Below are 26,501 nucleotides of genomic sequence, written 5' to 3'. Positions count from 1 at the left end.
TGCACATCACTTTGGCAAACACCCTAACTCTAGTGCACGCCAGCCCACGTAAGCAAGCCCCCCGTGCACCACACACCGTACACGTGTCTTCCAATAGCCTCTTGATGAAGCATCACATCTTATGGAGACGGTTATTCTCTCACACGCCTATATAAGTGTGACTTAGCTTCACCTCAGGGTATGATTCACTTTTCCCACACTTTTCACACATTCCATCTCATTTCCTACACTGACTTGAGCATTGGAGTGCTAACATGCCTCCAGGCACCTGTCGTTCCACCTGAAGACTTATTGTTGTGGTGATCGTTTGCTAACCGCCACACTCTAACAACCCTTCACCATAACCGTTTTCTGTTACGTGCTCCTCCACCTTAACCATTTTCAGTTACACGTTCCTCGACCACAACGGTTCACAATTGCAGCTCCGTCTTCTGAAGAAATGGTCAGAACGCGCAGGAGAATTGCCGCAAGTCGCTCTTCAGCCGTGTAGGATTCACGTCATGTGATCCAAATCCTCTAAGATTAAGCGATTCCAGTTCTTGAATCGGTGAATCAAGAAGGAAACGTGAATGCTACTGTTCTTGATGCAACAATCAACACTCGGCCTTCCACAATTTAAAATTTAACATTCCAGATTGCTTTCAGGATTGCCGACTGACCCCACAAACCAACATGAGTCTTTTCAGCGTGGTTTGTCATCACTCGCATGTTTTCCCATAAACTTCCCATAAGGTCACCCATCCAGAGACTACTTCAAGTCAAGCACGCTTAACTATGGAGTTTTTATGGAATGAGCTACCAAAAAGAAGATGCATCTTGTTGATATAGGTAGTACCAAACAATTCTTATAAGCCTTCCTTCAACCATGCAGTCCCATATCTGCACAGTCTTAGGATCCCTCTCATTCCGATGTAATTCGGCTTTGCCTAGAAGCCGGACCACTCCCCACCCTCGTTAGCCTCGAGCGTTACATTCCTGAAAAACCAATTCCTTCACCATAATTTATGCTCACTTTATAAATCATAAAGGCTAATTTGGTTCTTGCAATAGAACTAGCTAGAAACTCTTGAAAGACTAGTTCATGCTTTGTCAAAGCCTTGATGACATTGTTCTTAGAAGCTTCTTCCAAAACCTTGATTTTGTTTTCAAGTTCATAGATATGTTCTCTTAAAGTTAGGTGCTCTTCTAGGGCAATGTCATACTGCATTTGAATGAATTGATCTACAAGACAAGGATCAGTAGGATCACCATTCTTAAGGATGTCATTTTCGACCAGAAGGTGTTCATATTGCTTCAAAATAAAACTACTAATGGCTTCCAACAAATCAAACTTTTTTCCTTAATTTTCAAAATTCTTTTGATTTGTTTAAGAACCTTCTAGCAAGTTCTTTAACAGCACCAACTAACTCTTCATAATTGATTTTATGAAGTTCCTTATCTCCATCATCAGAATCTGATTTAGACTCAGCATCAGAAGCTACTCCAAAATTATTTCTATCCAGGCACCTAAATCGTTATTCTTCAACTCCTCCATCTTTGACTTCCACAGTTGCTCATAAGTAGCTTTCGTTGCACCCATCATCAAGTCTCGGGTCAATACACCACCTTCAAACTTCTTTTTGAAATTGGCATAAAGAAGCCTCAAATATATCATATGTTCAATAATGTCAGACCATTCATCAAGAACTGATATGAGTCCCTAATACAAAGGAACAATTAGGTAAGCTAGTTCGCAATAATGTAAATTTAATAACATCATATCTGATAAAAAAAAAACTTTACCTTTTGTTGGTCAGAAATAAAGATCCATCTCCTATCAGTTCAAGTGTCTTCAAGCAGTAAGGTAAGGAACCACCTCCATGAATTTGTGGTCTCAGTCTCTACAACTCCAAATACCATAGGGAAGTATTGGTCATTTACATCTCTACCAACTACAATCAATAAAATTCCTCCATACTGGGTTTCAGATAACCGCCATCTAGCCATATGAATGGCCTACATCATGATAAAAATGCCTTCTTGCATCCATCAAAACAAAAGTAGAATCTATTAAACCTTGGTTCATATGTTAGTGAGGTTCTCTTAACATTAATCTTAAAAGTGTTTCAAGTTGACACACTTCTAAGCTCAGCTGCATACCTCTAAAGTAAGGTATATTGTTTCTTGGCATCCCCTTCTAAGAGTTCCTTAGCCTTCTTTTTTTCATCCAAGTTGTATGAAATAATACTCTTACTGAGTATGTTTTTCTCTGGTCTATCATGATTTCAGTTATTTTCATCTCAAATATTCTGATTTTATCAAGGGCATATTTGGAAACAAACTTGGAATTTGCACTACCATTATCCAATACCCTTGGACACTTATGGTCCCCATACCATGTCTTTAGTTTAAATGTATGGTTGTAAGCCACTTTGCTACAGTGGGCCAGGAAATCACATTCTTTCTTGCACACTATCCTACACCTTTCTTTATAATTTTTTACAAACTTAATCTCAATCTCATTTAATACAGCCACTCGCTGATTGCATCCTTAAACTCTATTAGAGACTTAAAATCCATACCTACTTTGAAAACATAGTTATTGGTTAGCTGATTCATCTTAAATGCATCATAAATAGGTGCTCTCTCATCATCATATACATCAGGATCATCTGAATTCAATTATTCACTCTCATACTCCTTCCCTTAATCAGGGTCAACCACAACATATCTAGTTACTACTTTCAAATTTTTACCCTTATTAGACTTTAGTGCACCACTGTCAACATTCAAAAATTCATTTAGTTCTTCCTCAAACCCATCTTCAACTCCAGTGCTCTCTCGTCTTCACTATATTCAAAGGTAACATTGTTAGCATCATCTTCACTGCTACTTGCACCACCTTCCTTCTCATGTTCATTACCACTGTACATTAATAAATCTTTTCCTTTGTTAGTGTTAACTACTTGAGAACTATCACCCTTCTCAGTGTTAACTACCTGGGAACTCTCACCTACTTGATTAGCAGCATTATAGTTATGAACATCAACTAATCCACATTATGCTCAACAAAACTATTAACAACAGAGAGTTTTTTCAAAGTATAATGCTTAATCTCACCAGTATCAGCATCTACTTTAATCACCCTAAAACTAACCTCTTCATCTAACATCCACCACAACCTATAAGATTTTTTCACATTCAAATTGTTTTCTACTATACCGATTATCTCAAATAACTCCACCTATCTTCATCTAACCCTTCCTTCAATGTTTCCTTCCCCCCTTTGTAAGTAATAATCCAATCCCTAACAAAGCTACCTCCATGATAAAAATTAACAGAAAAACCCATAACTGGAAACAACAAAAAAATGGAAGGAAAAAAACTAAGTTCATTAAATATGTTCAAACCATGATTTCGCGGAAAACTGAAAGAAAAAAGAAACTACCACTCAAAAACAACTAAATACATTCATATATCACAAAAAAGATTCTAAATAACATACCTCGATTTTGTTTCAATTTGCTTCTCCAGGTGATGTGTTCTTTCTTCTAAGTTCTTCAATCTCTGTGTTTCCAATTCCCAGAACCCTTTGCCTTCTATGTTCTTCAATCTTCAATGCTCGTTACTTTACGCTTCAATTCATTTCGATTTGAACAATTTTTGAAGTAGGTTTTGAATTTCGATTTCACTATGTCTTCATCTCTTTGGAACCCTAATCCTAATCCCCAATTCCCCTAATTCGTTTTTCTAATTCAAGGGAAGATGAAGATATGAGTATTTTCGTCCTTTCATGTTTGTCTGAGAAGCCAGAGGTGTTTTTGTCTCTTCACACCAACTTTTGCTGACTCAGAATGCCACTTAATCAATCAACAGTGTTGTCTCATCAGATTAGTGATGTGGCACTCATTAACTTGGGCGAGGGACCTATTTTAAATGATTAGTAATTGCAGTGGCAGTTTGAAAAGATTAGTAAGTTGAGGGACCAAACTTCAAATGAGCCCTATTTGTAGGGACTAAAGGTATAAATAAGCCTTTAAAAAATAGCTTATTAATAAACATCTTATCTTCTTCAAGAGTTTCCAGAACCTACTGCAACAACGAGACCCTCTTTTACAATCTTAATTCAAGAATATGTGAGGGTTTATATCTGGATTTGGAATAGTTTTCCACTTCACCAACACGTTGCAACCAATATCAAATTGACTCCCTCTCAGAATGTCTAATCTGAAACATGGATCGTCACATCCTTGGAATATCAAAAAGAAAAAGAGAGAGAAAAAAGGTCGCGTTGAGTTTCGAGCTACGACAAGGTTGTTAAATAAGAAGCATAGAAAGAAAGTGAACGTGTTTTTGTTGTTGTTGTTGGTTATGTGTGAAGAGAGAGAGGGGGAGAGAGAGAGAGAGAGGGAGGGAGAGAGAGAGAAGAAAAGCACACGTTTGTTGTTGTTAGGCGTGATGTATGCTGATGTTATCTTGAATATTGAAGGATAATTGCATCTTTTGATGGGTTTGTGTGTTGAAGATAATTGATTTCCTGGGCATTTGTGTGGGTTGAATATTGATGATTTTTTGCAGTTTTAATTTGTCTTTTTAATATTAATTAGTGACGTGGAATATTTTTTATTTTAAAATTACACATGCGGCGTTTGACTCAACCTAGTAAATCGCCACATATACTTTGACTCGGCCAAAAATAAAGAAAAGGACTACAATTGCAAAGGAGCTAATTTATAGGAGACTAAATATGCCATTTTTTTAATAGGGGGTCAAAATCGCAACATGGATAAAGTTAAGGGGCCAAAGTACACTTAAGCCAAATATTTAAATAAAGTTAGGGGGCCAAATATTTTTTTAGCGATGTTTGTATTCTCAATTTGAATGAATGAATATCGTTTTGTTTTTGTAAAAAAAAAAAATTAAAATCAAATGAACGAAAAAGAAAAAGAGGTTAATTAAATAAAGGATTTTTTATCAACTAAAAAAAGTCAACACACACATTTTAGCATACATTTTTTTTGATTGACTAAAACTTTCATGGGTCCTGCCAAATATATACGGGACTCCATGATTCGGTGAACACATGTAAATTTTAACCAATTAAATAAAATGTGTTGAAAAATATGTGTTAAAATGTATGTTTTTGTATTCTCTTTATTTAATATAACCCAATGAAAAATTAATGGGTTAACAGTCATTTTGCTTCTTGAATGTGTAAGGAGTAGCCACACTTCTCTTTAATATATCAAAATTCTAAAATAGTATATGATTGTATATTTTGTTAGTCAAAATAGTCTCTAACTTAAAATAGTCGTTCATTGTTGATAACACTTTTAATATGGAAATTGATATGAAAGTAAGTAAATATTTATATGAATTGATACGACAATAAACACGTACATTGACAAGCATAATGTACAATTAAAAATTATTTTAAAATTTCGATACAATGAAAATTTATTGTGTCTATTTGTTACACATTTAAGGAATAAATTGACTATTACCTAAAAATAAATATGTTAGTGTAATAATCTCACAACAAGTAGAGTAGTAGCGACGTTGTCGAGTCCTTAAATGAAAATTAAAAAACCCTACTTCCATTGGGAGAAAATTAAAAAAACCCTACTTCCATTGGGATCTGGATTGCCTGCTTTATATTTTTGTTGGTAGTGTCGGGGTTTGAACCCCAGAATTTGTATATTTTATGCATTGTCCTAACCAATTGAACTAAACTCACAATCGCCTGTTTTAACTGTTCCACGTAGTTTTTAGTCAGTATACAATCTCGGTTACCGGTCTTAGTGAGCTTAGTTCAGTTGGTTTAGACAATGCATAAAATATGCAAAGTCCGGGGTTCAAACCCATATACTACAAAAAAAAATAAAACAATCTCGGTCACGAATTTTTTTTTTATCAGACGGTCAGTAGTTGTTACTGTGTGGACAATTCCCTTCCATTTAGAGTGAGGTCAGTACAGTTACAGCCGACTTCAAATTAAAAAATTTCTTTCCTTTATTTTTGGTGCATATGGTTTTGATGAATTGAGAAGAAGTGCAATTAGAGCAACGAATGAAGAAAACATAGCAAAAATGAAGAATTCTTACGACGAACAGAAGCTAAGAGATGAAGTAATCTATCTTCATTACCTTTGGCAACAAGGCCCCCCTCCTCCTCCTCCTCCTCCTCAATCAAACCCTATTCTTCCTCATTGGCGTCTTCATCATGATCCTTTTCCACCTCCCCACACCAGATCCCTCCCTCCTGTCAATTCCACCACTTTCAAGAAAAGAAATAACAATAACAAAAGGAAAGTTACAAAACCCGGACCCATTTCCTCTGAGAACCGGAGGGTTAACACAGATAATAACAATTCCTCTGAGAACCGGAGGGTTAACACAGATAATAACAATGTTACAAAACCCGATTCACCGGGTTGGCCGGTCCCGGTCCCCGTTTCAAGAAACTCTCCTCAAACAGGCTGGCCCACACCAAACCCTAAATCAAACCCTCCTCCTCAACCTCAAGAGGTTGAGAGACTCTCTGCATTACATTTGCAGAACAAAGCCTGTAAAGCTTTCAAAGACTCTCTGCTTATTGGCTCCGATGATGACGACGATGATGATGATGAAGATGAAGAGGATTATGAAGACGAAGATGAAGACGACAACGAAGACAGTAATGGTAATAGATTTAAGCAGTTTGAGAATTTTTTCATTAAAGTTTTCATGGAAGATAATGAACTGAGATGGTATTACCAGAGGTGTTTTGAGAATGGAGAGTTTTTGTGTTTGGTTTGTGCTGCTGATAAGAAGAATAATAAGAACAAGAAGTATAAGGATTGTATGGGTCTTGTTCAACATTCCAAATTGATTTTGAGGACGGCGATTAAAGTGGCTCACAGGGCTTTTGGGGAGGTAGTGTGTAAGGTTTTGGGTTGGGATGTTAATCGGCTTCCGACGATTGTCATGAACGCGGAACCTCTTGGCCCAGCTCAGTCACTGGTAGGTAATCATCATTTTCATTGCAATTCCAATGTGTTTATTTATATATTTTTTCTTGTTTCATTTATTAGCAAGGTTTTAAATTGTAGAGTAGATAAAGGCTCTGTTTGGTAAAAAAATCATGAATAGTTGATAAGTTAACTTATAGAGGATGACCTATAAGCTTACTAATAGGTGATAGCAAATAAGCTAGCTTATTGAATTTGTAGTTTAGGGTAAAGTAGCGGTTGAAGTAGCTTATAGATATGAAATGACATAAATAACATATAACTAATAAACTAGCTTAGCAGATAACGTATAAGCTAGCTTATTGAATTTGTAGTATTTGGTAAAATTAGCAGTTGAAGTAGCTTATAGATATGAAATGACATAAATGTAGTGTTTGATACATATTAGATAAAATGTATGTCAATATTTTCTGTCAACAACATTAGTAGTCCCTGGTTTTCGGATAAAATGTTGGTGAGAAATGGTGGAGGCTCGTTTTATGAAGGGTTGTTGGTTTATAAATTCCCCTTTGTGTGAGCAGTTTCCTTGTTTATTCTCTTTAATGGTAAACAAGGAGGCAAATGTGTTGGATATGCGGGTGAGAGAAGGTGATTTATGGATGTAGAATTGGTCATGGAGGAGAAGGTTTTTTGTTTGGGAGGAAAGCATTTTTTATCAATTCCAGGTGCTCCTTGATTCATTTGTTGGGAGTGAAGAGGTGGATAAGTGGGTGTGGCGTCCGGGGGAGAGTGGCGATTTCACGGTTAACTCTGTGTCCCTTTTATTGGAAGAGAGGTTTGTGGTTAACTCTGCTTTTTATTTGCTGTCCTGTGTGTTTCTGGGTGCGGGTAGCAGGGGATTAGTTTTGCAGTGTTTTTGCTTTTCTGTCCTGTTAAGGTCACCTGTGTTTGGCTTCTGTTTCTGTTCTGTTTGTTGGTGTTTTTCCGGGGCGTTACGTGTATGGTCGGCACTTTTGTCTCGTTCCTTTTGCTAGCTTTTGCACAGGTTAGTCAAAGCTATGTACATGCATTTCAAATGGTTTTCGCTGGATTGCATTTCCATAACTTTGGCTTCGGTGATTCGGATTGCTCGAGTGGCTGCTGCAGCTCGTTTGCTGTTCCAGTTTTTGGGGGTACGTGGCCTGGCTTGCGGACTTTCTGTCTGTTTTCCCTGCAGCTGTGTGTTTGCAGTGGCTGTTAGGTTTGGTTTTGGGGGTGGCTGTCTTGTGTTAAGCGGCTTTGTAGTGGCAATATAGTTGTTTTGAGGTGTTTTCGGTGTTCGCTTATATACAGCTCCATTTTCGTATTGTTTTCCCATTGTTGCTAGTTCTGTGCGTCTTGTACAGACTAAGCTTTAATAATACTTTGCTGACTCAAAAAAAATAAAAAATTATGCCAACAGTAACCCTTATGTGGGACAACAACAACAACATGGTTGCATCATTCAAGATTTTGAGCAATCCTTGCATGATTGAACTCGCCATTAATTTGAATTGAACTTGAATAAATTGAAATGTGAAGATATCACTTGCTTTTATTATTAATTTGATTTTGAATTTCAAATGAACCTATGTTGTCAAAAGTGCGCTATAGCGGAATACGTAGCAATAGTAGGGTTTGGTGCGACGCCTTTAGCCTGCGAGCCGCCATTAGCAACAGCGCTTGTTGCGGGCCCCAAACTGCTATCGCATCAGCTATTAGGATTTTGGGGCAAAATTCCTCAAATCTTTTTTTTTTAAAACTGTTGTCAGGGTAATGTTCTGTTCTTCAATATATGTTCTTGCTCATACAATCGTTTTGTTCTTCTTCCTACGTTTAGTTCAGTTTTGTTATGTTAAGTTTTATTGCTCTGTACTATAGGTTCTTCAATTATTAAGTATGACGGTTTCCTTAATTTTGTGTATTTTTATATTCTTTAGTATTTATGTATACATTGTGCACTGGTTTTTAGTCTTTGCAATAGCGTCTATCCACTATAACCCTATAGCATTTTAGGGGGCCGGTGCTACACAGCGCTATCTAGGATTAACAACATAGAAATGAAGCAAATTTATCATCTCCTTTAAAAGATGAACAGACTGTGTTCAGATGCAACTAAAATAAAAATAAGACGGATAGGGAGAATAAAGATACACTGCAACTGAGATATACTATTTGGTATAAAAAAATTAACTCAACCAACTCCATAATAAGGTTATTAAAAACAAACAACAACACTAAATTTTTTGGAATTGGAACGCAGACACTTTGAGGTCATTATGTAAGATTTGAATCTTAGAAACATAGATGGTAAAACAAATTAGAAAGTAAAATCACAAAAAAGAATGTGAAACACTGGTTGTCACTCGCCATCATTCATTGTGTCCCTATGGAGCACAGACACTAGACATGATACTAGCACTGACACGTGAACACCAGGAATAATTTAAGAAAATGGAAGTGGTTGAATGGAATGCCATGTGTCGTTGTCGTGTTTGTGCTCGGCACCAACACATGTCAGACACTTGACATGCCCTCAATATAGTGTCGGTGCTACATGCCCCAATCTAATTAAAGTGGTTGAACGAAGATGCCGGAAGAAGATGGATGACGCTGGCAGTAGTTGTAGCCAGTGGACAATAGAGGTTGACAGTACAAGAAGATGGACTGTTGGAGAGTGGTGGAAAGGAAAATTAAACTGTAAATTGGGCAATTTGGTCCAGGGTCTGCTCATGCACGCGAACTCTGACTCAATGGTGTGTTAATGAAATACAGGGAACTTATTAGATGGGTTGCGTTCACAATTTGACAGGTTTGAAAATGAAAATATGTTCACTGCACCAAACGAGTGTGGGGGTTTGCACAGTATATACTGAACCAATTATTTTGGTTGGATTTTCAGGATTATTGGGCAAGACCATAACCCATGAACACCCTTTTTGGATTGATTAAGAGAGAATGAAGTGGATCAATTAGTATTTTACTGAATATTCTTCTAATGTGTGTATTTAACTTGTGGTTTATGTAGATGATTATTGTCACAACAATAAGTGATTATATTGGATTAAGACTTTGAACTTGGAATGCTAAACTTTGAACTTGTAGATAATCCAATGGATTAAGATGTTAAACTTCTTCCTTGCCATGGAGAATTATTCTCGGATTCATGCTGATACGAGAGATTAGTAGAAAACTCAATAATCTAAAACTTAACTACACCGAACATTTCTTTTGTTGTTAGTATGGTGGGTCTATTTCTCCTATCTTTTACCATTTGATTGCCATTGTCAAAATATTAAGATTTATCAAAGGATAACCAAAAGTAGGATTGGTGTTTGAGAAATTTAGGCACAAGGATTGTTCCCTATTTTAATGCAAATTTGGCAGTATCTTCTTGTGATAGAGGATCCACCTCAGGATGTTGTTTTCTATGGGAGGAAGTCCTTGTTTCATGGATAGGTAAAAAACAATATTTGGTTGTAAGGTCAAGTGATGGACATAATATTAGGCTATGGCTCTCGCTACATGTGAACTCATAAGGCTGAAACAATGCACTGAAGGGTTAAAATTTGAGGTTAAGATTGCGAGATTAATCTGTGATAAGCAGGTGACTTTCTCTATAGCATCTAATCTAGTATTTCACGATTGAACCAAGCATATAGAGTTCTATTGTCGTTTTATTTGTGAGAAAATTACTTCCACCAAAGATATGTAATACATCCTTTGCAATTCAAAATATCATTTAACAGATTTGTTCGCCAGAGCTCTTTGGGGACCAAGGATGTCTGCTTTCTGTTACAAGATGGATGCTTGTGATTTCTGCATTCCAACTTGAGGGGGTGTTGATACTAGAAAATAACTAATGTTCGGTTTTCCTAGTAGCGTCACAATATATTTTCATGTGACTGATTGATTTCCTATATAACTTGTATCTTAGGAAATAATGCTTGTTTTTGGTTTCTCGTCTGGTAATTTGTATCCATCCTTTATATAAGTATCATTCTGTTCATATTCAGAAATTCCTCTCCACATTTCAGTCAACTTTTAGCCTCTTACATTATCCCCTAAGATGCACTCTCACTATACAAGAGCCAATTTCATATAGAAATTAGTCTCCGAAGGGAGTTAGTAAATTGGGAGTTGGTACATATACTTTTGGCGACAAAAGTAATACAGCATGTTTGAGTAATAAATGAATTTGATTTGCTGAGGAGTTTGAAACATTGCAGGGTGAGCCTAAGGAAAGTGTTGCTGCTGCTGCTGCTGCTGATGATGATGATGGAAAGGATGGTCCCTGTGAAACAGAAGATATAGCTGTGTCTTTGGAGCACGCTAAGGATCCTGTTGAGGAGCATGCAAAAGGGGTTGATCAGAGTATTGCTGAGGTTAGATTTTTAAAAGTTAATTTATTATTTTTTTTTACCTTTTAGAAATGCTAGAAGTAGACTCGCAGTGCTATAACTGTTTTTAACCTGTTTTGATTGTTTTGTTTACAGTGTTCTACCAAGGAAGGTGATATTGATGAAAACAGAGGAGGGGAAGCTCGATGAGGTGAGACTTTATTATCTTTCTCAAATTAAAAATGCTGAAAAGAAACATAGGGCCCGTTTGGATTAGCTTATTTTTGAGCTTATGAAAAGTTGTTTATGCAAATAAATAAACTTTTATGTTGATTCATAAGTTTTCACTAACGAAAATTGTAACTTCATAAGATGTTTTTTCATAAACTACCTTGACAAGCTTATGAATCATAGAAGCTTGTTTATTTGCATAAGCTATATTGCATAAGCTCAAAAATAAGCTCAAAAAATTCTTGCTTTGATGTTGTAAGTTGATGACTGAATTTTTAAGAAAAAATTTATTCCTTTTATCCATGCCAAATCCAATGTCTTGGTCTTGTTAAGTCCTAAAGCCACCAATAAACTTGTACCTTAAAATAACTAAAGTTCCCAATTGTTTCAAGATGCAGGGTGAGACTAAGGAGAAAGTTGTTGGGGAAGATGAACCAGTTGAGTAGCATGCACAAGGAGCATGGCCGTCCTTTGGGGGTGTAACCATCTCTACATAGCTATGCCTCCAAATACTGAAGCGTCAAAAAATAATTTTATTATATGTGTAGGTCCAATGACCCTCGCTCAATCTTTTGTTGACAATTGCTCTTTAGGCACCTAATAATTGCTTACAAACATCTAAAATGACCCAAAATACATCTAACGACAATTAATAACCGTTCACATCATATTTTTTTCTTATTTTCTTATTTTCTAATTGCTAATGGTTCAACTTCAACATCGTGGTTCAACTACATTGCCGTAAGTGACCAAACACTAAGAAATTTTTATGTAGATATTTTTTGTTAGTTACAATGATAACTATTTTTTTCTTTGTGGATGTTATTTATAATTTAAATAGAAGTTTGCACTTTTAAGACATTTTGCATTTTTATTTTATTAGGGGTCGATTTTTACAAGGAATTGATCAGAATAGTGAGTTTATCAATTTATAATACCAGTTTTACCTTTCTAGAGATGAATGCAGCTAACCACTTGTATAAGTATCGTGATTAACACCTAGAAAAAATAAGACATGTAAAGGGCTGTGAAGCCCCGATACTTCAAAATGGATGACGTACCGCATCCCCTGCGTATCCTGCACCGATACCTGCCCGATACTTCCCGATACGTATCCGGAGAGTATCCAAATATTAAATTTTATTTTTTAAAAAATTAATTATCCGATACTTTCCGATACGTCCCGATACACACGGATACTTGTGTTTTTTATATTATTTTGATTTCTGTTTTTTTTAAAAAAAAAATAAGAATAAAAACATTATATTACTATAATATATATACATTTCCTTTATCTTTCTTTGGTGCCAGTACGACCCACACCACACCACACAAACAATTGCATCTTTCCCTTTCTAAGAAATTAGGGTTTCAACTTTTTCTTCCAAAGTGGTCGCCGTCCACTTTGGCCACCGTCGAAGTCTTGGTATCGGACGACTTTGGTATATATTGCGTATGTAATTGACTAATGACCACTCTCTTAATCGTCAATATTATTTATATTTATGTTAATGTGTTACGAGCCTGGTTTATTGTGTTTGTTAATATATTTGCATATTAAAAAAATGGTTATACTTATATTGTACATTTAATTGTATAATTTTTTTTATTAACGTATCCCAGCCGTATCGTATCTTGATTTTTGAAATTTTTCCGTATCGGCGTATCGGTGCAGTATCGTATCCGTATCGTATCTCGTATCCGGGCTTCACATGTAAAGGGCAATGAATCCTACTACTGTCCATAATATGCCAGGTTGATAGGTCCAACATAGTGAGAGGAGTAAGCACCTAATCCTTAAGTTTGTAACCTTTGATGTTGTCTTCATTTTGTTGCTTCAATGAGAAAAAGCTTAACTCATTAAACTCGATAATGATTTCGTGCTATTTTGAGTTTGTAATTGGATTGTGGGAGGATTTGTATAGAAACCCATGATACCATAGTAGAGATAAGGGAAAATGTTTCATAGTGAAGAAAGTTTGATAGAATTAACCCTTGATAATATGTAATTAGAAAATAAGCAAATCTTCTTTTCAGTGCCTTTATTCTTTGTTTGGGGTGAAAACCAAACACTTTTACATTAAAAAACAAAAAAATCCATGTACTAAGTGAACGATGAAGAAGATTAATATTATTGAATAGAGAGAGAGAGAGAGAACGAAACTTATGATTTGTTCAAGAAGAATAGATAGAAGTTAATATTTTTTTTTTGCATCACACCACATTATACTTGCTTAACATTAGTATTTTCTATTTGGTGTCGAATTCTAACCAAGGCTATATGCGATGTTTCTAGAAGCTTCTTATATAGAGTGGCCTTTCTCGAAACTTATGATGCACGGATACAAAAACTAGACACGACACAGACACTAACATGTCATCACTAATAATTTGATAAATTTACATAATTCAGTGTAATTATATGTGTTGGTGTCGGATACGACACATGTCCAACACCAAGACACGCCTAATCCGATGAGTGTTTGTGCTTCATAGCCCGAAACACTTCAAATAGCAACAATATTTCTGAAGTATATCACTTCTTTCTTATATATGTGGAGATGCAACAGCCAAAAGATGAAATTTTCTATGAATAGTTAACCCAGTAGTTTCAGACATGTCCAAACTTTGATCCCTCTCCACTCCACTAGGCAATGACCAATCAAATTGATGAACAAGATTAGCTAAAACCAACTCATTAACAACCATAGCAAAACTTATTCCAGGACATCCCCTCCTACCAGCACCAAAAGGAATCAAATCAAAATCATGTCCTTTAATATCAATTTCACATTTCAAGAATCTCTCTGGTTGAAATTCTAGTGGTTGATCCCAATAACAAGAATCAGTTGAAATTGCATATCCATTAACTATTACTTGTGTTCCAGCTGAAATGTCATAGCCCATAATTTTGGTGTCTTGCATTGATTCCCTTGGAATTAATAAAGGTGATGGTGGGTGTAATCTAAGAGTTTCTTTGATTACTGCTTTTAAGTAATCCATTTTGTTTAAATCTTGCTCAGTTATGTGAGTGTTTTGGTTGACTACATTTCTCACTTCATGCTGTAGTTTTTGCATTACATTTGGGTGTCTTAAGAGTTCTGTCATTGCCCATTCTAAGACTGCAAGTGTGGTATCTGTACCCGCACCAAACATGTCCTAAAGAAAAAAAAAAATTCAACAATCTCTAATTACATTATCAGCATAAATTTTATTTCTTGTAAACATGTTAAATCATATATAGTTTAAAATATAACTAACAAAAGTTTTCAAAAAATGATTGTTCAAATATCTTTTCTCAAATCACAAATGGCATGTATATAGAAGGTGAACGCATAAGCTCTAACATTAATTAGATTTTTTTTTTGAAAGATCATTAATGAGATTTTAAAAAACATTAATTATGGGAGTATAACATAATTCACCTCTCTCAAAAAAAAAACATAATTCACCTTGTAGATATTTATTTATTTATTTATTTTTTAAAACAGGTTTTTTTAGCAATTTAAAACAGGTTAATATACGAAGAATTGTATGTTTTGATAAAATCAATATAAAACTGTCCTCGTGAGCGTGGCTCAGTTGGTTTGGACAATGCATATGCAAGGTTTAGGGTTCAAACCCCGGCTACCACAAAAAAAAAAAAATCAATATAAAACTTCTTTTCATGATAGTTGTGGCTTCTATTCGTAAGAGACTTTGTTGTGACTTCTTTTCATGAGAGGCTTTGTTAGTGTTTTGGAATTGTTTGTTAGTGTTGGATTCCTAACTACAAACTAATTAATTTATAAAAATAATAACAAAATTTGAGGAATAAATGATAAGTTTTTTTAGGGGAAAAATAATAAGTTTTTGAGCAAAATAAATAAAAAATAATAATAGTTTTGTGACTTGTTAATTAGAAAAATATAATTATTCAAAAAAAATATTAGAAAAATACTAGAGTGGAAAATAAAAAAGAAAACGAAAAGACACTCAAATATAGAATAAGAAAGTTGCTAAAACAAAGAAAAACTCAATCAATCAAATAATAAAATTCGTAAGAGACTTTGTTGTGACTTCTTTTCATGAGAGGCTTTGTTAGTGTTTTGGAATTGTTTGTTAGTTATATGTTGGATTCCTAACTACAAACTAATTAATTTATAAAAATAATAACAAAATTTGAGGAATAAATAATAAGTTTTTTTAGGGGAAAAATAATAAGTTTTTGAGCAAAATAAATAAAAAATAATAATAGTTTTGTGACTTGTTAATTAGAAAAATATAATTATTCAAAAAAAATATTAGAAAAATACTAGAGTGGAAAATAAAAAAGAAAACGAAAAGACACTCAAATATAGAATAAGAAAGTTGCTAAAACAAAGAAAAACTCAATCAATCAAATAATAAAATTCGTAAGAGACTTTGTTGTGACTTCTTTTCATGAGAGGCTTTGTTAGTGTTTTGGAATTGTTTGTTAGTTATATGTTGGATTCCTAACTACAAACTAATTAATTTATAAAAATAATAACAAAATTTGAGGAATAAATAATAAGTTTTTTTAGGGGAAAAATAATAAGTTTTTGAGCAAAATAAATAAAAAATAATAATAGTTTTGTGACTTGTTAATTAGAAAAATATAATTATTCAAAAAAAATATTAGAAAAATACTAGAGTGGAAAATAAAAAAGAAAACGAAAAGACACTCAAATATAGAATAAGAAAGTTGCTAAAACAAAGAAAAACTCAATCAATCAAATAATAAAATTCGTAAGAGACTTTGTTGTGACTTCTTTTCATGAGAGGCTTTGTTAGTGTTTTGGAATTGTTTGTTAGTTATATGTTGGATTCCTAACTACAAACTAATTAATTTATAAAAATAATAACAAAATTTGAGGAATAAATAATAAGTTTTTTTAGGGGAAAAATAATAAGTTTTTGAGCAAAATAAATAAAAAATAATAATAGTTTTGTGACTTGTTAATTAGAAAAATATAATTATTCAAAAAAAATATTAGAAAAATACTAGAGTGGAAAATAAAAAAGAAAACGAAAAGACACTCAAATATAGAATAAGAAAGTTGCTAAAACAAAGAAAAACTCAATCAATCAAATAATAAAATTCGTAAGAGACTTTGTTGTGACTTCTTTTCATGAGAGGCTTTGTTAGTGTTTTGGAATTGTTTGTTAGTTATATGTTGGATTCCTAACTACAAACTAATTAATTTATAAAAATAATAACAAAATTTGAGGAATAAATAATAAGTTTTTTTAGGGGAAAAATAATAAGTTTTTGAGCAAAATAAATAAAAAATAATAATAGTTTTGTGACTTGTTAATTAGAAAAATATAATTATTCAAAAAAAATATTAGAAAAATACTAGAGTGGAAAATAAAAAAGAAAACGAAAAGACACTCAAATATAGAATAAGAAAGTTGCTAAAACAAAGAAAAACTCAATCAATCAAATAATAAAATTCGTAAGAGACTTTGTTGTGACTTCTTTTCATGAGAGGCTTTGTTAGTGTTTTGGAATTGTTTGTTAGTTATATGTTGGATTCCTAACTACAAACTAATTAATTTATAAAAATAATAACAAAATTTGAGGAATAAATAATAAGTTTTTTTAGGGGAAAAATAATAAGTTTTTGAGCAAAATAAATAAAAAATAATAATAGTTTTGTGACTTGTTAATTAGAAAAATATAATTATTCAAAAAAAATATTAGAAAAATACTAGAGTGGAAAATAAAAAAGAAAACGAAAAGACACTCAAATATAGAATAAGAAAGTTGCTAAAACAAATAAAAACTCAATCAACCAAATAATAAAAGTATTATAATTTAAGTTTCAAATAGTAAGATGTCAAAGCTACATATGGTTCGGATATGCTAATCAAAATCGTTAGATCATAATAAATTTGTTTACGTTTGATTTTCTATTTTTAATTAATTAGTAGAAATTAAAAATATTGATCGTCTGATCTTAATATGATAAAGCGACACTCATTTTGAAACGGAGGGAGTATATCATACTATTATTTGTATATATAGCCATACTCATGCATGAATCTAAAGTAATGGAAACATGAAGTTTACGTTATGTTCTTTACATACAGTCGTCATCAATCATAGGATGATATGGAGTCTTAGGCTCAGTAATTTTCTGCCTCACAGGTTTGTTTGCCTCAATTTCTCCAATGTTAGCCTCATCCCACCTTACACGTCCCCTACAATGTGATACCAAATGTGAGATTCATTTTATTAAAAACAAACTGACGAGTGAAAAGCAGGACATTAATAAAATGAAAAGATCACATAAATCCTTTTAAAATACATATTCAAACATGCATAATTAATGAAAACATGAAGTTTAAACAATCTTTTTACATAATTATAGAATGATATGGACTATGGACTCTCAGGCTCGGAAAAATTCTGCGTCACAGGTTTGGTTGCTGAGATTTCTCAAAAAAAAAAAAAAAAAAAAAACACCATTTTGAATGTTTCTATAGTATAGTATATGGTCCAACCACAAAAAAAGAGCAGAAGTTCCATTGATCATTCTCCATTTTCATCTTTCAATCAGCATGTGCTTTCGTTAAACAGACACTACTCCTTTTTTTTCTTTAATTTGATGTCAGTTCAATACAAAATGTTACCATCCCCTTTAGGTGTTGCCTTCGTATAGGCTTCTTGTTGAGCAAGTAATAATCTATGAGGTAGTTATCATGAATTTTCCTTTGGACTAAAAGGGAGTTATTTGGTTAGTTAGTGCTCTTTGGAGGGCAGAAAACAGGAAAGAGGGTGATCTAGATATGCTTACTAACTCTCGCAGGATTTACTTTCTCTTATCTACTCTGGTCAGATGTAACATTGGCGGTGATGACAACCGCATGTATTTTTTGGCAGCATTTATCAGTTATCCCTTCAGAGGCTCTCAATATCAGATCACACTTTTGGTACCAATTTATCGGATATATATAACCAATTATAAATCTCCACTAGATTGCCTAAGCCTTTAGTACAGTTAGTCCTTAACATAGTATCCTAGCCTCTATAATCAAGTGGTCAAGAGTTTTTTCACCATTGCTCCTTTGATTTGCATTTACTACCTAAATAATTTGAACCCAATTACTCTTCCTAGTATTTTGAATTAGTATTTGAACTTTAAATGCCTTGACTTCTTGTCTAAACCTTATTGTTAATCGATTATCCAATTTCTACAAAGAACCAATTGCCCTATTATGAAATCCAATGTGAGAACTAGGTGCTCTAAAAGTGTTTGTGCTTAATATTTAAACTCAAGAAGAAATGAAGCATAATGGATTGTGACGTGTGTGAAAACTGGCTTCCCACATCAAGTTCACGGTATAGGAGTGTTTATGCAGGACTGTGTGTCATAGAGGTGCTAGGACTAATACTATTACTTTGTATTGGGCTACCTTGAACTACATAGAAAAATAACATGGGCTATGCGAAAGTTTAACTGCCGAACTCAGAATGTTGTATCAATCCAACTCAGAAATGCTTCAGTAAAAAATGAAGGTAAGGTCTAGTAGAGGTTTTATATTATGGTGTACAACGTTAGTGATAAATTTTGAGCTTTTTTTCCATCCATGTTCATGCTAATTTGTTTCTTATGCAAATCATACAGATTCCTAAGTTTCCCTCATTATAATACACAATATGTAATGAGCTGGCCATTCAACTTTCACTCTCCCGGTTTATAATAAAATAAGCAAACAAATAAACGAAAGAAGTTTGTATGCATTACTTCATTTTGGTAGACAGATTAGCTCTTCAAACACCAAAAGTATGCAAAGAAATCCTCAAATGGCTTGATCAACCTGAGAAAACCATAAGTTTTTGCAGTAAGTTCTCAAGATTCAAGAACGCAAAGGATAAATAGAAAACAATAGAGAAACAGAGAAAAGTTGTAAAATGTAAAAATCACTGCCACACAATTTAGAGAACGCCAGAGCAACAAGGAACATATAATAAATTGAGAGTGTGAAATAAAAAAGTATTTGATGAAAGAAGCAAAGGGAAACCACATGCAAAATAACAACAACCAAGCCTTCTCTCACTAAGTGGGATCGGCCACATGAATCAAACGACACCATAGTGTTCTATCAAAAACCATGTCTTTCTCCAACTCATTAACACATGCAAAATAAGAATCTAAATAAAATAGAATGTCTTCTTAACTCATGTTCATACTTATTCGGGAGAAACAAAGTTGAGTGGGTACAAACATAACAAAAAGATCACATACTAATGTACCGCCAGCTACGATTTTCAACAGAATAATAGAAGAAAATTAGAATGCTGTATTGTTATATGTAAAGAAGGAAAATGAGCTCCAAAACAGGAAGTTAACGGGGTCATGAGGCGTCTGTTCCAAGCCCAACTGTTTACCGTGTCTTTGTTTTCAACTTGCAATGGTTTTTATACTCTTACACTCACATCCATAAAAATTAAAGGAATATGCTTCGGTGGACAATTCAACAAATTTTAAACACCACAGCATCCACATAGATTAGAAACTCAAGATTCTCATTAAGCCATAATATTCTGCCACTACAGACATCGCAAATTCTAAACATCCAACTCTAACATATGTTTCTACTTTCTAAGTACTCTTATTATCCAAGACCCACTGTATCCCAAATCTTTCAACCAAGGACTAATCATCTTCGCAGTATGTAGCTACACCTAGACAAATATTTTTGGACACTGCCGTGAATCGAACCTGTGAGCACCAGGTCGAACCTAGAGTGTCCAAATATCAAATTAATAGACTCGGCCCAAAAAATTAACAACTAACTGAGGCATTTAACAATCAAACTATTTTGTTAATAAATTCCTAAAGGTTTTTGCCAATAAGAAAAAACAGTCAAACTCAAACCCTAAACCTTGTTACATATATTATGAAGCACCGACTCAGACACGAACACGATAGAGACACGTTGACACCGATAATAATTTTAGAAAATAACATAATTCAATATAATTATATGTGTTGGTGTCGTGTCAATGTCGTACTCGATACGTATCCGACACCAGGAAACACCTAATCCGAGGAATATATGTGCTCACTCAATTTCACATGGAAGAAAAAAATCTATCATAATCATAAATAAATAAATATAAAGCTAGTTCATTATTCATCATACAGAATATTTGGGAAAAAAAAACAAAACATCTTAAAATTCAACCCTAATTCCAATTCCAATTGCAAAACACAAAACAAAATATTCAAATTCAAAACCATAACAATTAAATACATTTCTCAAATGAAGAAAAAAAAGAATTAAATTCACCGCAGAATAAAAATCCAAAAACTTCATAGATAGTAAATCATTCAAAAGAACAAACAAACAAACCCTAAAACGAATTCGTAGAAAACAAACCCAAAAGGAAAATGAAAATCAATTTTCTCGGGAAAAACTAAGAAGAGAAAAAGGAATGAGAAAATGAAAAAGAGTTATTGTTATACCTTGAAATTGAAATTGAAATTGAAACTGAAACGGAAAATGGATTTTTTGTGGTGTTAAAGTTGATTCTGCATAAGTCAAATAGTTGCAAAAGCGCGTTTTGTAAGAATCGAAAATTCTTGTTCGTTTAATGTTTTTGTTTCCAATTCTACCCCTTTTGTTTATCCATATTACGAAAGTTCACTTCATTTTATAATAATAGATATTTTATATAAAAAAAAATTATATAGACTAGCGAAAAGAAATGTGCTCTATTCGCTTTTTTTTTTTTTTTTTGAGGGAGCTCTATTCGCTTTTTTATTGTGTTAGTAACATGTAAAATTATAAATTGTCTTTTATTATGAAATTTTGATTTTGATTAAAATTAAAAATATGAATGTTTGTTGTTTTCAAGTTATAACAAATGAACTTAACTATGATTATCTATTTCAATGACACCAACAATATAACAAAAAAAATTTAATTTAAATTCTTTTTTTTAATGATACCAACAACGATTTTTATTATAGAAAAAGTTTTTTTTGGTATAATTGGGATAATGAAAAAGTAAATATAAATATACTCATCTAGTTTGTTACACTTTTTAAATGATAAAGGAAAAAATTGGGCACATATATACCCATATCGTGTTTATTACACTTTTATTTTAATATTTGAATTTACTATTATTTATTTGTTATATATGCTATTTGTACTGAAAGTTGAGGGTAGTTTTGAAAAGAGAATAATGCAGTCCAAAAGAGTCAAAACATGTTATTTTATTTATATATAATATAGATACATATCAACTTTTTTAAGTCTTGTTAATAAGTTTTGGAGCCAAAAATAGAGTTAATATTGTAATTTTATATCTATTTCAATCAATTGAACCTAAATTTTCTATATTTTTAACTTAACTTTAATTCACTACCAAAAAAAAAAAAACTCAACTTTAATTCCATATTTTATAGCCGAGAGCCATGAGTTAAATATGAATATTGGTTTTCCAATAAGGTTGTTCAGAAATATTGAACAACGATCCGGATTGTGCAAACACGCTTTACATTTACCCAAATGGGGAATTAAGAGTTTGAGGAAAATGTCATATCAGAAGAAAAAAATATTAGACAAAATGTTTATATCTGAGATTTCCTTTGACTCCATATTATCCTATAATTTCTTTCCCAATTTAACGTAAACAATTTCCTATTGTTGTATCATTTTCAAAGACTATTAATAAGACTCAACAAAAATTTCTTCAAAATGTTGACAATCTTTTACAACTAAATCATGCATAAATTTTCATATTGTTGTTTAAGAGGTAATTACATTAGTAGTTGTATTTCCCTTTTTTTTATCAGTATGTTTGGATCTATTATATTATAATGGAGCAACAAATCAATCGTTTGGGCTCGAGTGGTTAATGAGTTTCACCAACGACGAATTATTCATGAGAACCTCAGTCTGATTCTTTATTAAATAATTCTTGGCTAGACTTTAGATACCTCCGAACCAAATGTTCGGATTACAATGACTTTTTTTTTTCCGAAGACCCGAAAGTTTAACGCAAGAAAAAACTAACAGAGCAACACGAAATATTAAATAATTCCTATCAACAATTTATTTGATACGATAATAAAAAGTAAAAAATTCTAACGGGGCAACATGAGATATTAAATAATTCTTATCAACAATTTGTTTATGTAATAATAAGAAGTCCAAATTACTTAGAAGTTTTTACTACTCCGTCCATTATTTTTTAAATGTCGTTTTGGAATATTAACATCAAAACAACGAAGTGTATTTTTACACATTTTCTTCTTATTATACCCTCATTTTGAAAATGGATCTTGATGTGTTATTTTCATCAAATTTGAAGAAACTAAAATGACCGGGGGTTTCCCCTCCTAGGGTTCCTGGCCTGATTAGCTGATCTGCACTGTTTCCTTTGCGATTTTGGATTTTCTTCTTCATGATTTTGTATCAGTTTCATCAACTGCTTGTTATACGATTGAGTTTGGGCAATTGGGGGAAATTGCAGCCGTGATTACACTGCTTTCGTGGTGTTATAATGGCTGGTTCACGATTTCCTCCTTCTTTCGCATTCTCGTGGACACAAACATGGTTTCTGCTGCAGAATTCTGATTGGGGTCTATCGGCAACTGTTTTGCGGCCATGGGGTTTACCTGCCCATGGCCTTGTGTTTCAGATGCTACGGTTCCTCCCACTGCTCAGCAACAACAACAATCATTCGCACAGGTGTTATCTCCTGTCACCATGGCAGATAATGTTCCGTTGCCTCTCCCGACGATTCGAGGGGACAATCTCTCAATATGCATCACCGAGGATGTTTACATCAAGGGTTTGGAAAAATGCAGACACAACATGCACGGTCGGTTGTTTTTGAACAAGGGCGATAAGTCGTATTCCACCAAGGAAATAATAGCAAGGATTTCAAAATTATGGAAGACTAAAGGTTCGTGGGAAATGATTTCCTTAGGTCGTGGTTTCTATGAGTTTTCTTTTTCCTCCTCCGACGACTTGCGCACATCCCTCGCTTTGGGGACTGTCAACTTGAAACCGGGTCTCTTACGGTTTTCCCGTTGGTCCAAGGATTTTAATAAATATGCTCAGCGTCTCACTTATGCTCAGGTTTGGATATGCCTATTAGATTTGCCACAAGAATACTGGTTAAAGAGGACACTTATGGAAATTTTTGGTGCGATTGGCACTCCTCTAATTATTGATGCCGCAACTAAGAAACGCTCATTTGACCATTATGCACGGATATTGGTGGACGTAGACTTTTCGCGCCGATTATTCTATGAAATTATGGTTGAAAGGGGGAGTTTTGCATTCCCGGTCGAAGTGGAGTATAAGTGGCTTCCTGATTTTTTCTCACATTGTCAGATGATTGGCCATTCGGTAGCAAACTGTTGTTGGTTGCATCTTGAAAAATCTGTGAAGAAGGACAACAATAACGTTCCGAAACCGCTAATCAAGGCTAAGTAAATTATAACACATCAGAAGGTGCAGACTAAGAAGTGGCAACCAACTGGAAATCCCTTTGGCATAGGGTCTTTTCTGGCCTTTGCAAAACCTGTTGTACCTTCTGCTATTGCGATAACAGATAATGGAGCGGAGCATATGATTGATTCCCATGTTTCCCCCCACATCTAATGCAACTACTGTTGACACGAAAAGAGTGCAGACTGACATAGTTCCAGAGGCAATTCCTATTGAGGCAGGCAGTTTAGAGCAACATGATAAATCCACTTTCACTTATAGTTTGGCTTTGGAAAATGTGACCGACGAAATCATTCACCCCACCGTCGAGAGACTTTCTATTGAACCGGTGCTGCAAGAAGTTATGGCTGAAGTGCATGATGAAACTACACCTATTGTGGCCGAAATTCAGCACCAAGAGAATTTGAACATGACATTGGAAATTGACACCCATCTAGATGAAGTTGCAGCAGCTTGTACACCTAATGACAAAGTGAAGGATTAGCACCCCTTTGTAACTTTTGTTCCACATATATGTCCAGTGATCACTAAAGATTTGGAAATTATTCAATAGGCCCTGACTGCTCCTAACAATGATGATAATGAGGGTTTTATGGTTGTTGTGTCCAAAAGTAACCGTAAAAAGAACAAAGGATATCAAACCCGCTCCCGGGGTCCGCTGCCTTCTAATCCTCAATGAAGATTTTATATTGGAATATCAGAGGTATAGATAATCCGGAATCTCACATTACTCTTAAAAACCTCTGTGACTCTCACAAGCCTAATATTATTTTTATTGCTGAGCCTATGAATCCTTTTGAGAATGTCCCCCATTTATTTTGGAGGAATATTAATGTCACTAAGTTTTGTTTAAATAATCGTCCGCCTCACATTCCTAATTTGTGGGGTCTTTGGGGAAATGATTTAGACGCTACTGTTATTTTTATTTCCGATCAATGTGTAGCTTTGGAGATTCTTTTCCATGGGAAAAAAAATTGTGGCTGCTATTTATGTGCATAATTTGTATATGGATTGTCGTCGTCTTTGGGCAGCTCTTAATTATCTGCAAGGTTGTTTCCATGGACCTTCGATTTTTCTAGGTGATTTTAATGCCGTTCTTGGTGCTCACGAGAAGCGGGGGCGCAGACCTCCTGATATGATCTCGTGTAACGATATTTTGGGGTGGTCGAATGCTAACATGTTATCTCATCTGGATACACATGTTGTTTTCTATACTTGGTACAATGGTCGGCTGGGAGGGGAAAGTGTGGCCCTCCGTCTGGATTGGGCGATTTGTAATGATCAGTGGTTGGATTATTGGTGTAATGTTTCTTGCTGTACTTTGGTTAGACACCAATCAGACCATCATCCTTTATTAGTCTCCCAAGATTTTTCATTGGTCTCGAATGCTACTCCTTTCAAATTCTTCAAGTCATGGACAACGCATGTTGATTGCAAGTGACTTGTCAATGAAATCTGGTTGAAGCTTGTGGTTGGTGGGGGCATGTCGTGCTTGCAACAAAAGTTGAAACGGGTTAAGTCCTCTTTTAGAGTGTGGAATAAATTGGTTTTTGGTGATATTGATCGACATGTAAAGCTTGCTATTGATGAAGTTAACAACCTTCAACACCTTATAGATTAAGAAGGGCCTACCGACTCGCTTCTTGGTCAGAATTTGCATGCAAAAAAGACTCTAACAGATGCTTTGAATTGTCAGGATCAATTTTGGCGTGAAAGGGAACGCAGCAATAGCTTTATTCATGGGGATAGGAACACGTTATACTTTCACCGTGTTGCTCAAATCAAAGTGGTTTCTAAGAAAATTACTATGATTATGGATGGTGACATGGTTCTAGGGACCCGAAGGTGAAAGGGGCGATGTCAATGGGTGATTTTCGTCCCATTGTATTAGCCAATTTTGAATTCAAAATTATTACCAAAATTCTGACCAACGGGGATTTATTTGAGATTATCTTTCCTGACCAACGGGGATTATCTTTCAATTTTCAATTTCAATTCTCGGATTATCTTTCCTGACCAACGGGGATTTATTTGAGACAGACATATTTCTGACTGTGTGATTCTAGCCTCTGAGGCAATTAATACTCTTGATAAGAAGCAGTTTGAGGGGAATATGGCACTTAAGATTGATATCTGCAAAGCTTGTGACACGTTAGATTGAAATTTTCTTTTACTTATCCTTCGACAGTTTGGATTCTCATCTGTTTTTTGTGACTGGATTTCTGTGATTCTCCATTCATCCCGGTTGTCTATTTGGCTAATGGGAAGTCGGTTGCTTATTTTTCATGCGCTCATGGGGTGCGCCAAGGTGACCCTTTGTCCCCATTACTTTTTTGTTTGGCTGAAGAGGTGCTTAGTCGAGCCATTGCTATTGCTGCCAGTTCGGGGAAACTCGATCCTATGATTTATTGTTGGGGAGTTCATTTTCCAACCCATGTTCTTTATGCCGATGAAATTCTTATTTTTTGTATTGCTACAAAGAAGAATATTCGTTATTTGCT

General features: G+C 34.2%; 2 protein-coding genes and 1 pseudogene across 7 annotated transcripts; 2 read left to right on the top strand and 1 right to left on the bottom strand.

Annotated features, from left to right (window-relative positions):
- Positions 1-5,965: 5,965 nt before the first annotated feature.
- Positions 5,966-12,185, top strand: LOC146916209 (uncharacterized). 3 transcript variants are annotated; one of them, XM_085718336.1, is made up of 4 exons: positions 5,966-6,980; positions 11,176-11,331; positions 11,443-11,497; positions 11,916-12,185. In XM_085718336.1, the coding sequence occupies exons 1-3, from the start codon at positions 6,069-6,071 to the stop codon at positions 11,494-11,496; spliced, it is 1,122 nt and encodes a 373-aa protein (XP_085574462.1). In that variant the 5' UTR covers positions 5,966-6,068; the 3' UTR covers position 11,497; positions 11,916-12,185. The 3 variants fall into 3 exon arrangements, with proteins under 3 accessions (XP_085574462.1, XP_085574464.1, XP_085574465.1); XM_085718338.1 differs by having other exon boundaries at positions 11,910-12,185; XM_085718339.1 differs by lacking the exons at positions 11,443-11,497; positions 11,916-12,185 and having other exon boundaries at positions 5,966-6,984; positions 11,176-11,209.
- A 1,502-nt stretch (positions 12,186-13,687) lies between these two features.
- Positions 13,688-21,148, bottom strand: LOC146916208 (cytochrome P450 736A117 pseudogene; annotated as a pseudogene). 3 transcript variants are annotated; one of them, XR_015014928.1, is made up of 3 exons: positions 20,997-21,148; positions 19,272-19,344; positions 13,688-17,724 (listed from the first exon to the last, which is right to left on the bottom strand). The product of XR_015014928.1 is annotated as a cytochrome P450 736A117 pseudogene, transcript variant X3 (transcript). The 3 variants fall into 3 exon arrangements; XR_015014927.1 differs by having other exon boundaries at positions 20,884-20,999; XR_015014926.1 differs by having other exon boundaries at positions 20,911-20,999.
- Positions 21,149-23,148: 2,000 nt separating this feature from the next.
- Positions 23,149-23,985, top strand: LOC146916207 (uncharacterized). Its single transcript, XM_085721574.1, has one exon. The coding sequence runs from the start codon at positions 23,149-23,151 to the stop codon at positions 23,983-23,985; it is 837 nt and encodes a 278-aa protein (XP_085577700.1).
- Positions 23,986-26,501: the final 2,516 nt, after the last annotated feature.

The sequence above is a fragment of the Medicago sativa genome, chromosome 6 (assembly GCF_051527215.1).
Source record: "Medicago sativa cultivar Bolivia chromosome 6, Bolivia_mono, whole genome shotgun sequence".
Lineage (NCBI taxonomy): Eukaryota > Viridiplantae > Streptophyta > Magnoliopsida > Fabales > Fabaceae > Medicago > Medicago sativa.
Note: the sequence above shows the minus strand (reverse complement) of the source record. Positions and strands in the feature narration are given on the sequence as shown.